Genomic DNA, 14,184 nt, shown 5'->3' with positions numbered 1-14,184 from the left:
TGAAGCCTTTTCCCACTTTGTATGTGTGCTGTACAGTGCAGCATACATGCAAAGAGAAATGAAAGCATTATTCCTTCCTTGCGCCTACTTTAAATGAGCGCAGTTTTCTCACGCTAAACCCTTTTTACGTTGTTTAGTAAATTGGATTTAGCTGGAGAAATTATGGGTGGTTGCAAGGTCCACCCATAATACACCCCCTTGGTGCTAAGTAATGCAAAGCAGTGCTATGCGCTGCTTTGCATTACTTTCCCGTTATTTCAAGTGCTAAACAAGTTTAGCACTGGAAAGGAAATCTGGAAAAAAGATTTTACGCTGATTTGTGTCACTTTTGTTACACAAGAACGGCGCAAAATCTTAGGAAAGCTCCCCCTAATTGTTATGCATTATTTAGGCCTGCCCTTAGCTGGGTCATATGGCTAATGGGAATGCTAGTCTGTAGGGCGTTTCCCTAGTCTAGATTTCCTTTTTTATTTTTAATAGACAAAGCACTTGTTATTTGTGCAGGGGACCAGAAGATCAACCTATTTTACCAAACCCGCTGCCTTGATAGTTACATCTTACCTTTTCCCCACACATCTGACAATCACTGAAATGTTTGGCAATACATACGTTATTTTAACCACATTGGTGCGGTACGATTTACCGCCCGGTGCTGACCCCTAATGGAAATGGGTGTGGTCATGACGGAACGGTTCCATCATGAGCACAGCTCAACCGATGCCATGACGGAACCGTTCCGTCATGAGCATCGAAGGGGTTAACTAAAGAAGAAGAAGAATATGCATTAATTCAGAAAAATGTCTAATAGTGATATCAAATAATTCACAATTCACGCAAAAGCTATTTATATCCCTATCCACATATCATGCATGTCCTCATTTGTTTTGGTCAAAGTTCAATGATCCTGAGAGGTCACACAGGGATCTTATGCAGCTTTAAATAATTAGAAAAAGTAAGGAGCATAAACTAATTCAACTTATCCGTGAAGAAATATTGTGAGGAAATCCTGCCTGCAGTCTCATTAGAGTAACTATCCATGATTAATGACATTCAACACCACTCAAGCCCGGACATTAATTTGTGCCGGTGGTCTTCACTAGAATTTATTTCGGCCTGCCAGGACTCCTAGCCCCAGGCTGTTCCACGGGCAGCTCACAGTAATCTCCGACTAGAATTAGGATCTGTTTAGGTTTTGCAAAAACACTTCAGTCAGTGGGCAAGTTGAGGGTATATGTTGGTAGATGGCATCTACCCACTCTTTTCACAGGGTGGATGCTGTCTATCCTGCCAAGAGGTTGGTCCCCACAAAAATATGCTAAGCTTGTCCCAGTGCTATTTTCAGACACCGGGACACATTCACCAGCGCCTGCACATTGTCTACTTTCGTTCCGAAGGGGCTTGTCCGATCCCAGCTGGGCCCCGAACAAAGGTCAAAGTTAAGGGGGCCATTAGGCCTCCTTTTGTTGGAGTGTCCTATCTGGGAGCTATTGGGTCCCTCACACCTAAATGCAATGGTTGAGAAAACAAAGGCAAGCAGCTTATCACTTCACAGGTACTCAAGGGAGGCATGGTTTTGACTTTGTTCATTCCCTTCATATAAGAGATATGCATGCACTATAGCAATGTCAGATGTGTTGGTCTGTCCCAGTAGTTACACAAAGAACAATGTAAATAACACTATTTTGTTTTATTTCTTTTATAATGCAACTCATCCCACTGTAGGGTGTCAGTGCACTTTACATCAGAAGTACATATTGACAATACATCATATGTGTGTAAATCAATGTGTAGGGTGTGCTATCTTAATCAGTGATTTTCCAAGGTGTACGAACCACATGTCCTTCATAGCTCACTGTGCTACATTAGAAGGATTACAATTTATGAGCTGAAATTAACAAAAGAATCTTTGTGTTAAAATCAGTGACACACTTACCTAATAATATAAAATAAATATCTGTCATATGCATATTACATAACATGATTTGCAGGAGACATTTTAACCCTCTATGCTACTTTTTTTTTTTTTAAGACCTTTATTGTATCTCAATGCAAGAACACAGCTCTTGGGGCCGGCCGCAAATGTAATCGAGATCCATGCCTCAGTAAGCATGTATAAGCACAGCAGCAATAATCAGAAGCATGTCATTATAACCAGGCAATAAATCAATCTGAAGTCTTGCATTTTCAATATATAGTTACAAGCAGTCTTATTTTTGGTATACATTATTAACAGTTGAACATGTTAACACCCCCCACCCCAACGACCCCGGAATCCGCATAAGGTCAGCGTTCAAAAGTGCAAAATATCGGAAGATAGTGAAGGTAATCAGGACTTCGCATTCATCACGGCAGCAGTGTGGCCAGTGGTCCATTCATGCCCACACACACAAGGCACATGCAATTGAAGAAAACGCAGCACAAAATCAAGAGGGTTAGGTCAAGTGGCCCCAGATGAAAATTATCTATTAACTATTCCCTAAAGGGACAGAGGATATCAAAATCACCATCACAATTCGACAACGGATTCAATCCATAGCGTGACAGTCGTAATAATCCACTCAAGCGCTGCACGCTCGCATTAAGTCGCACATCAGTCATCATCAAGTTTAGACAGCATGTATGCAGTGTAAGTGCCCCAAATGTCACGTGGGCGCGAGGCGACACGTAGTTCCTCATAATAACACGTCAGCTGATCATGGCAATACGCCATGTCTTGCAACCAGAGTTTGACATCAGGTGCCCATCTCCCACCCCAGCAAGAAGCCACCTTGCGTTTAGCAATCTGCAGCGCCAATACCACCAACTTTCTCATTCCGGCTGGCACTTCAGAGGCCATGCCCAATAGGCATAGACGCGGGTCTTTAGCAATCTCTATTGCTGTCATTTCGGATAACGCTTCAGTCACACCCATCCAGAAGGCAGATACTCGTGCGCATCCCCGCGCCAGCTGGAAAAAATCGGCGCCATCCATGCCACATCGCACACAAACAGATGATTCACGAAGACCGTACCTGGCCAATTGTGCTGGTGTATAATACCATTGTTGCAAAACTTTATAATGAATGAGTCGAAAATTCCCATTATCTGCAAATTTACCGGTCATAGAACAGCACTCATACCATTCATCATCAGTTAAGGGGTCAGTCAAACACGCATCCCATCTTGCCTTTGCAGCTTCATCCCCACCTCCCTCATCCTCCTGCGATGCGCGGTACAATCGTGAGATCAATTTCACCCTATCAGTTGTCGTATATATTATCTGCAAGGCGCTTAACACAGGTGGTTCCGCTGGGAAAGAAGGATATAAGGTTCGTATCGCGGCACGCAATCTAAAATAGATAAAGGTGGCCATGGTTGAATTCGGCACCTGCTCCAAGAGATCCGGCAGTGGGAGAAACCGAGTATTCAGAAAAATATCTCCCAAAGTGCGTACCCCGGCACCCTGCAGCAATTGCAATGCTCCCACTTCACTCGAAACCGAGATAGCCGCATGATATAACAGCGGCATTTTGGGCGCGTATAGTGGTAGTCTGTTCGAGCGTTTGCCCAATTCCCCCCCACGCCTTAGAAGTGCATTGTACCGTGTCCACTTCGCCTTTCTCGTACACCGAATATGAGTTTACTATCATCGCTTTTAGGAGTAGTGGCAATACCGCGCTGGCCTCGAGTGCCACATGCGGAGTGTATGGCGGTGCCGAGAGCCAATAAGTAGCGAAATGAGCCTGCGCACACAGATAGTACAATTTCATATCTGGGACGGCAAAACCACCCAATTCATATGGCTTCATCAGTGTGTCCCATTTCACACGCGGTTTCTTCCTTCCCCAGGCCAACGTGAGTAACAACGACTGAAGCTGTGTAAAAAATGAGATGTAAGAGCAATAGGTATATTAACGAAGTAGTACAAAAATTTAGGCAGGACTACCATTTTAGTCAAGGAGACCCGGTCAGCAAACGAGAGTGGCAGTTGTATCCATCGGGTCACCTGATCTTCCAATTTTGATATAGCCACTCCGTAGTTAGCTCGAATCATCTCTTTGGAGTCTCTGTGTACCCAGATCCCCAGGTATCGAACAGGTTCTGTGGTCCAGGCTAGGGGAAATTCCAATGCGAACGATTGTGTGATATCTGTGAGAGGAAAGAGTATGGATTTGTCCAAATTAATGGAGAGGCCAGAAAAGTGGTCAAATCGAATAAACTCTCGTAGGACTCCTTCCAGATTTTGGGCAGGCTCCCTTACATACAGAACCATGTCGTCAGCATACATGGATACCGCCAGGGACCTAAGAGGGAATCGTAACGCCGTGTGAGCATGTCTCTGTCTCAATATACTGGCTAGGGGTTCCAATATGATGGCAAACAGTAAGGGTGAAAGGGGGCAGTCTTGCCTAGTCCCCCTCTGCACAGTAAATGGTGCCGACACGTGACCGTTCACCCTCACCCGTGCAATTGGGTTTGTATAGAGCGGGGTGATTAAGGATGTGAAGAAGAAGGGCACTCCCATGTGATGTAGCACTGTTATCATATATCGCCAGGCAACGGAATCGAATGCTTTAGCAGCATCCAATAGCACAGCCACTGAGTGAGGTCTGGCTTAAGGAGGTGCAACACTGCGAACAGAGTCCTCAAATTGTGGGTTGTAGAGCGAGAGGGGAAGAAACCAGATTGGTCTGGTAGCACCATAACGGGCAATATCAAGCGCAGTCGCGTTGCCAACACCTTGGCATTGATTTTAACGTCCGCATTTATCAGGGATAGTGGTCTATACGACTCACATTGTTTCGTGGTTTTCGTGGTTTGCCTGGCTTCAGTAAAGCTACCAGTAGAGTCTCCCTCATCGTGGCAGGCAACTGTCCCTGCTCGAAGGCCTCTTCAAGAACCATTGCCAAATGTGGCAGTAATAGGTCGACGTACTCTTTATAAAATTCTGATGGTAGTCCATCAGTACCTTCCACTTTACCATTAGGCAGAGCCGCGATAGCTTCCCGGAACTCCTCCTCTGTGATGTGATGCATTAAAAATTCTTGCTGACCTTTCGTTAGCCAGACCAATGCCACATCCTCCAGGTATTTCTCTGTTTCCTCCTCCCCAGCCGTCTCCCTATGCGCATACATTTGTTCATAATATCGTACAAAACAATCTAAGACACCATCCGCACTCTCCACATTGACATAACCGTCCATGATTTCTTGCACCGCACAGTGCCTAGCCCATGGTTCCTTGATTTTTTCTGCCAATCCACGTCCTGGACGCCCTCCCTCACCATAATACCTTGCCTTAGTGCGTTTGGACAGAAACATCACCTCTTGTTCTGGCAGATCATTACATTCAGAAACCTTCAGTCGTATGTCAGCCAAAAGAGATTCAGCCGGGTGCAGCTCATGTTGTCGTTCTAGGGATAAGAGTTTGCGCTCTAACTTGGCCATGGAATCCCTCAGTGATTTCAGCACACTAGACTGCATACCAATACGTGCTCCCCTCACAGTCACTTTAAAGGCCTCCCATACAGTTCCCATATCATTTACAGAGCCAACATTCCTAACAAAGAAGTCCGCAATGACCGTCCTAAGCGCCTCTCGGAGTACCAGGTCCGATAACATACCAGGTGGCACATGCCATGGGAAGGGTGCAGGTGTATGAGATGGAAGCAATATCTCCATCAGCACAGGGGCATGATCAGATAGTGTACGAGGGAGATGGGACACTTTCACCACCCATCCGCTGACATCCCTGGTCACCAACCAATAATCCAAGCGCGACCAAGTATCATGTGCCGATGTGTAACAAGTACCCTTACGCACTCCAGGGTGTCCAAGTCTCCACACATCCACCAATCCAAGTCCGTTGAAACCATCTCGCACCGCAGTAGCTGCCTTCCTAGCTGTGTAGGGACGATCATCCTTCCTATCCAGTGTATTGTCTAACGCCACATTCAAATCCCCCCCACACACAATTGCAGAGGGTGGTAGAGAATATACTTTGTTCCATAAGGTGACATAAAACTCAGGATCATCAACATTTGAACCATATATATTGACCATTGTGAGCAGTGTACCACACAGCTTGCCATGCAATATAATATATCTACCCTCTTTGTCAATTTCTTCATGTATCGGAACAAATGGCAGATTTTTCTTAATCAATATCATGACCTCCCGAGCATACGAGGAATAATTGGATGCCAGCCTAGTACCCGCCCATTGTTTAGCAACCGTTTCTGCCGCCCGTCCCCTAAGGTGTGTCTCCTGAAGGAAGACCACTTGTACACCGTGCCTGTTCAAATACGCCAAAACCTGTCTCGTCTTTTGTGGTTTGTTCAATCCCCTCACATTCCATGTGCCCCAATTAATCCTGCCCCCCCTATCCATTTGGCTCTGCATCATTCAAGATCTTAATCATAACTGCTGTGCCCACCTCCCAGTACCAGTTGGTAATCCTAGAGTAACAAATCAAGCAAGTAAGTGCCGTTTTCACCTTAGAGTTCAGATAGTATTTCAGCCAACTTGCCCTTCTCCCATCCTCCATCCCTCCCGATGCCCTACTCGGACCATCAATAACATCGACCCAGACTTGGATTCTCTGAAACCCCCCTGACGCCCCACCTCCCACTTCAGCTCCCCCAACCTGCCAAAGCCATTCCCAGCCTCCCGAACTCCCAACTCCCAACCCAGCACCAAACAAATTGTGGGGTACTGCCATATGTGGGGCCCTGGAGGCGTTCAACTCCCGTAAGTGGTAACAAACGGGAGGTGACCAAGCCGTTTTATATGAACTGCCCATCCTTACCACCATAGGTCCATGTCCCTATATTGCAGCAGTTCTTAGCCCCGTAAATCTAGGGACTTCTCATCAGATAGCCGTTAATAAGCGACACTATGCCTCCCAGCATATAGACCTGCATATAAACATGCGGTGACCTGAGCATGTAAGCAACCAAGAGTTGCTGCCCCTCCCGGAGCCTCACCCCGGTGCACAAAGATAACACCCTGGCTACATCTGTGTGCCCCAGCAACTATCAGCGTAAATAATGCATAAATCATTTAGCGGTTTGAAATGTCCGGGATCGCGATCGAGAGCTGTACAGCTCCCCAAAGCCATCAACCCATTAACTGCATTGTTTGACCCCTATTGAGGGCTGTAACGTAGTGAGGAGCCACAGCGTCCCTGCATAGATGAACGAAGAGTTCGGAACAAGCATATACTCATATAGTGTCACAGTGTCTCCGTACCAACATAACTGTACAATGGTGAAACAGTAGTTACTAGCAGATATTCACTTAAAAGTGCGTGTCACTTCCACACCCCCATCCTTTCCATGTAAGTTAGTTGTTAGGGATCAAACTGTTCACCCCAAACAATGTAAACTCAAGCAGTACAGAAGCCCTGCGAATATGAATATAACGGTCATTCTTATAGTTGAAGGCTTTCAAATTTCACTGTATCTCATCCCATCATTATATAAGTCAGATAATGGTCTTTACCAGCAATGGGGGTGTCCCAGTGACCCGCCATATCTCCCCAGTTCATATGAGCAAGGAAGCTTGAAAAACCCAAGTAATTCCAAAGACCTAGGCAGCCTCGTCATGGGGCCCTTCATCCCCTTCTTGCGCCACAGTGGAGTCCCGTTTTCGTTTCTTCTGCTTTTTAGCATACACCATAGCCGCCTTTGGTGATGTGAATATCTTATTATCTGATGGGGCCCTGATCCGCAGTCGAGCTGGGTATAGCATGGCATACGGTATGTCTTCCGCTCTGAGAAGTTGTTTCACCACATTGAATTATTTTCGCGCCGTTTGCACTGCCATTGTGAAATCGGGAAAAAACTCCAGTTTGCTGCCTTGATATTCTATGGTGCCCTTCCCTCGTGCAAGACGCAGAATCATATCTCTGTCCTTATAATTGAGTATGTGGGCAATGACGGGGCGGGGAGGTGTACCAGGTGGGGGCCGCTTTGCCAAAGAGCGATGTGCTCGTTCAACTATGAATACACGAGACAGTCGCTCAGCCCCAAATAGGTCAATAAACAAGTGTTCCATAAAGTCTTCCATTTTCCCAACATTCGTGGATTCCGGCAGTCCCGTGACGCGGATGTTATTGCGTCGGGACCGCCCTTCCAACTCCTCATTTTTAGCCTGGATAACTGCCAGCACCCGCTCCATGTTGAACACTTTAGTAGTTACTGTGGCGAGGCCATCCTCCGTGGCCGAGACTCTCTGTTCCACCTCGCCCATTCTCTCGTTTTGCCTATCAAATTGCGTGGCCATATGATCAAGTCTAAGGTTTACCGCCTCCATCGTGCCTTCAATGGATTGCAATGTTCTCTGCATGGCTAGGAGCGTGGTCTCTAAATTCGGCGTCCCCCCCGATGCTCCAACCGTTTCTGTGTCTGGAGGAGGCTGTGAGGACGACAACGTAGTCCTCCTCGTGTCAAACGTCAGTTTCGGCTGGTTCCTTTCTGGCCTGCCCATGTTGCCTCCGGCCTTGTAGAGCCTCGGTCTATGCAGCGGTGGCGTAGTTGGAAAAGGAGTGCAAATGGCGGATAGCAAACAGTGAACACCCCGTGCAAACACTTGTTTTGGCGGCAGAAAGCTATAGTTTGTGGTGGTTTGGGGCTTCACAGCAGTAGTTCTGTAGGCACCACACGTGCTCTACCGCCGGATAGCAACAGCGAGCAGAGCACAGTGCCAAGACAAGTTCCTCCGCAGTACGCCTGCCTCCCCACCTCCGTCAAGGATCAGATGTAAAGCCCCTCGAGGCTTCTGTGGTGCAGCCAAGTCTACATGCCACCATTACTCTGTCTCTACCCGCCTGCCGTCCCGGTCCGCAACCCGCCCAGCCAGCCACAGAGCGCGCGGAGCGGCCCAGTCCGGCCCAGCGCTGCCTCCGCAGCCCCAGCCTTTCCTAGGCCACCTCCCCACTCACCGCTACCAGCGTAGGCGGGCGCCAACACCGGTTACAGCCAGGTGCCGCAGCCTCGAATCGCCAAGCCGCCGGGCACCTCCAGGATTTCTTTAGGCTACAATCCAGCATGATCCGCTGTGCCTCGACTGTACGTGGTGTGGACTCCGCTCCTCACAGGGTCGCCTCGCTATCGCCAGGCTCTCACAGCTCTCACAGCCTCAGTAACCGCAGGATGGCCCCGGACGCCACGAGGCGGAGTACGCGACAGGGAAATCATGCTCCGGATTTCTCCTCCAAAGGGCCTCAGGCTCCAGTAACAGCTCAAGTCAGTGCCGAATGTAGTCAGGCACACGTCGCCATCAAATTATTGTGTGGCAAAGGCAGGATGTATAGGATAATTAAAGGATTTTAGCTTGGTCTGGCGGAGCCTCACATAAGTGTGGCCATCTTGCCGTGCGCCCTCTGGCGCCCCTCAACCCTCTATGCTACTTTGATTCAAAACTGGGACTAAACAAAACACAGATCTTTTCAGCAAATACTTCATCCTCCAGAATTATCTAAAATTATTATTATTCCCTGAGGTTTAATTGGCACACAAAATCTCTGCATCAGTTGTCTTAACTTCAAACAACTAAGGAGTGACTTAGTGAAAAGTAAAAATAAAAATGTGTTAGACTTTACAGAAGCTCCTACCCGGTTAAGGTAACTGCAGGATTGGAAAATTCCAATAATAACAACCAGGAGGTAGCAACCTAGTGTTCAACTGAAAGGGCAAGTCTATCTCTTTGTTAAAAGGACCCTCACTCACCACTAGTTGGTGACATGCTTCATCATTGGGTCCCCGCTGGGGTGGCCGAATGCCCCCCCAGCGTGCTACAACGCCTGATTTACAGCAGAGCGGGTTGGTGGTGAGTGTAACAGTGATTTAACTCAAAATGTGCTAAACAAATGTGAGTGCAGAATTAAAAAACCTAGGGTGAACCCCAAACAAAATATTTAATGTGGGCCAACCTGTATTGAAATTAAAAACGTGTATGAGCGGACAAAACTAGATTCTGGATTAGGAGACCTGTGTCCTTAGATAAGATAGAAGGTTGTCTTAACCCCATAAGATATTTAAAAATGCAGACTTTGAAACCAATTAATCAGAAACGATTTACTTCCATGTTTGTCTTTGTTGCCGATTTCTTTGTGGCAGGGTTTTAAAAAATAAATGTATACGTTTGAATCCCAGATTTGGTTTGGGGTTCTGTCACTTTTTTGTCACACACCTGATGCAAAATCTGATTTGTTAAATATTATAATGTGTTCAAAAGTACTTATGATAGACCTTCTATACATAAGTGTGAGGTCTTAAGATATGATGTTACATCTTGTGATGTCACTTTCTGTGTGGTAAGTCGGTTGTGATGCCACATCCTGTGATGCCACTTGCGATGTCATGAGCTGTGATATCACGCACTGTGATGTCACATGCCATGATGCCATTTGCAAACTGCCTTACTTGATTAGTTCCCCCACTTCTTTTTTTAGGACTTGTGCCATAACTTCAATGCAGTAAATCTTTACCTCTGCCACTTTTTGATTGTAGCCTTAAATTTCTGCACTATTTTTTCTCATGGTCAAATATCTGCCACCTCTTCCCCCCTCATCCAAATCGAGATTTGCTTCATGTGATATAAATCCCATCTTTTCTTTTGAAGCATTGCTGCTCTTTGACCCTCTCCCTTCCAGTGCTATTAGGCTAATTCTGGAACTGGCTCAAAGCCTTCAGATGGTATGAGTGCCTGACTTAACAGGTAAGAGACCGTTACCTGCACCCTACACAGAACCATATGGTGTTACTCATTGAGTCCACTTGTGGTCTACTTTCAATGTCTCAGTAGTCTTGGAATATGTGTTCAGGGCTCTGACCTACCGCAGTTGTCTTCGTCGGCTTGATTCCCACAGTCATCAACACCGTTGCAATGCAGGAGTTGAGGCAAGCATTTTGTGACATTGCCGCATGGGAAATATCCAAGGGGGCACGTGCCATCAGTAGCGTCGGCTTCGGAAGCATCACAGTAGTCTGTTGAAACGACAGAGAAGATATATATAGTAATGTTTTCTATCACTGTGTCTTACATATAGAAAGAGACAAGATAAACAAGCATTTGCAATGCAATAGGTCTCGCATTTTTTTTTGTTAGAGATATTGGCGTTGTAATGGAATTTTTTTTACTTATGTGAGAGAGAGCATGAGTGCAAAAGTGGTAGAAAGGGAAAGAGAGCTAGTATATAGAGACAGTAAGAGTTACTTGCAAATAAAATGAGAGGTAGAGTGAAGAGAGAAAATGAGATAGAGAGTGAAAGAGTTATAGAACGGTAGAGTTAGCCAGAGATAGACAGAGAGAGAGAGAGAGAGAGAGAGAGAGAGAGAGAGAGAGAGAGAGAGAGAGAGAGAGAGACAGAGAGAGAATCTCAATATGCCTTGTCAGAAGTTCCTAACAGGCACATGCATCAATATTGCTTTTTGCGATTCCTTAATTGCGAAAAATAAGGAATCACAATTAAGGAATCACAAAATGCAGTGCATCAAGAAATCGCTGAAAAAATAGCGATTTCTTAATATTCTTTAATTGCGACTCGCAAATTGCGAGTCGCAATTAAGGAATACCTCCCCATTCATTCCTATGGGCCTAGAGGCCCATAGGAATGAATGGGACAACATTATCAATTTGCGCTTAGCAATTAGCGAATCGCAAATTCAGAATTTGATTTCAAGGGTACAGGGGTGTCCAAAGCACACCCTGTTGCACCCCTGAAATCAATCTGTGCACATATGTTGTGCACACACATGCCCTAAGGGCATGTGTGTGCACAACATGAAACTTTGAAAAATGCACAAAAGTGTATTTTTCAAAGTTTTCGCAAATTACCATGAGGTTCAACCTCATGGTAATTTGCTCCCCCTAATTGCGAAATCGCAATTTTTTTAAGTTTCATGCATTGCATTTAAGGAATTGCAAAATGCGATTCCTTAAATGCAATCGCAATTTGAGAATTCGCAAATATTTGCGAATTCTCAAATTGCGAGGGCCTTCACCCTTCGTGCATTCCAAAAGCAGATTTTGCGATCGCAAAGTTTGCGATCGCAAAATCCTTTGATGCATGTGCCTGTTAGTTCATTAATTGGAAAAGGAGTTGAAGTGACTAGAACAGATACAGGTATTGCAGGGACACATTTGTCCTAATTATGTTAATACGACCCTACCAGGAACTGAAGGGGCTAAGGTGTCTTGCTAGATCCACTAGGATTTTAAATTTCACTGCTGCATACCATCCCTACACTGACCTTTAACAATATCTTCAACCCCTCGGGCAACATGAAACTACAAGGTAAGCAGGACATCCATGAAACCAGAGTATTCTAGTGCAAACAAAATCATTGTACCCTGTGCGAAGATGAACCGAAGAGTGATGCGGTCAGTTGTAGACTCAGGGTACACTGTTGAAAACATGATGCTACAGTCAGTAAACCTGAGGACTGCCAAATCATGTGCAATCAAAGGCAATTCCTAATAGTAATGTAAACTAGATTGGTTGAAAGCCAATGTTACGGAGGGTTTAATTTAAACGAAACAGCTTGGGGTCTTAAAAGTCATGTTCACATGCAGTTTTTCTCAGACACGCAAAACCAGTCTTGCCACTGGTTGCTGATGATCCTAAAAAGGTATTTAATTCTGTTCCCACACAAAGCAAAGATACAACGTTTAATCTATACACAGTGTGGGCATATGATTGCACAATTAGGTGCCTGCTTGAACAGTGTAAAGTTTAAACACTTTACAGTATACACCAGAAGCCTCATCTGACCACGAGTGAAAATAACTAAAATATTCTATTTCACGGCAGTACCCATACAAATTCTATTTGGCTATAGATGGCATCTTAGAATTTTAATTCTTTTGAAGGTACCACTATTTTCAGCATATTATAAATTGAGGGTGAGCAGTAGAACAACCATGAACTTCTAGCTGCCAAAGATAAAGCAGAAATTTGGATGCACTTCTAAGAGATGGTGTGTTCTAAAGCATACACTGGGAGCCTCTTCAGACTATAGGAAAGAGTTGCGGGATTATCTTGGTCCTGTTCTGCCATATGTGGAGGAGACTCATGTAAAATGAAGGACTGTGCAGGGTACAATTATCTCCAAAGCAACACCTGAATGGACAATGCACCAAGCAGATCTCCACCTCAACCATGACTTATACAATCACTATGCTTTTTACACTCTCGTGTTCCACATCCCAACTCTGTCATGGTAACTTCCTCTGTAAGCACAACCACCTCTGTATTAGCCAAGAAGTGTTGGGCCTACAATACCCCATCTCCTTCTCAAAGCCGTCAGAGCAACCATGAAAACATATACCCTCAATAGCAGTCTCTTACAACTTTTGACTATAGCTGACTTCAAATTCTACTGATTCCACTATCTTTTTGTTCCAAACCTTTGTTTTGCCAAAATATTCTAGAATGCCAAATAAAGCGATTTGACGTGTGTTGCTATGATTTATATGCCCGGGATGCCCGTCACCCCCTCCCAACACAATCCCCAAGGATGGGAAGACGGACGCAGTTCTGAACTTTTGGAAGGCGGGAGGGAGTCACCCTCCCGGCCGTATTTATTAAAATATGAAACAAAATTAAAACATTAAATAAAAGTTTCATAATCATGTACAATTTTCATTTATTACATTTCGATGAAGACATGTTATTTGGCTAACCTTAACAAATCTCTAATACAAAGGTATCCTAGCCGAGTCTAACATCCTGCAAATGCATACTTTCTACATTAAAATTGTACATCCTAGCATTAAGGGCCAACGGCAAGGTCTTAACCGGTGTCAGATCCCTACTACCAAAAACTCTCGCCCTCACGGTGTGAGTGACGGCCGCGCAGAGGACTGTACCCTCATGGCCAACTGTAATTTCCCTTGTCTTGTTGGGGGCCCCTCTTTCCGTTCGACGCCATCTTAAAGGTCGTCCGAGCACCCGTGTGAGGTATCTGTAGGAAGGACAGCATGGACTCCCCCCCCACCCCCACACTCTCTATCACATCCGCCGTCGCGGATATCCGGGCCCCGGGAAATTCGTAGGAGGGGCAGATAGCCGCCTCCTCCCCTGGGAGGGGCCTATGGCCGTCTCCCCTTAGGCGACCCATCCTTAGTGGGCGCCGCCTCCCAGTGGGAGGGGCCAATGGCCACCTCCCCCTGGGCGCTCCCATCCATAGTGGGTGGCGCC

General features: G+C 45.8%; 1 protein-coding gene across 1 annotated transcript in view; it reads right to left on the bottom strand.

Annotated features, from left to right (window-relative positions):
- RXFP1 (relaxin family peptide receptor 1) overlaps positions 1–14,184 on the bottom strand; it is a 955,071-nt gene that overhangs the window by 678,890 nt on the left and 261,997 nt on the right. Inside the window, exon 2 of the mRNA XM_086962355.1 lies at positions 10,820–10,969. Within this exon, the coding sequence (XP_086818481.1) occupies positions 10,820–10,969 (150 nt within the window). The remainder of the gene's footprint in view (positions 1–10,819; positions 10,970–14,184) is intronic.

The sequence above is a fragment of the Lissotriton vulgaris genome, chromosome 3_1, assembly GCF_964263255.1.
Source record: "Lissotriton vulgaris chromosome 3_1, aLisVul1.2, whole genome shotgun sequence".
Lineage (NCBI taxonomy): Eukaryota > Metazoa > Chordata > Amphibia > Caudata > Salamandridae > Lissotriton > Lissotriton vulgaris.
Note: the sequence above shows the minus strand (reverse complement) of the source record. Positions and strands in the feature narration are given on the sequence as shown.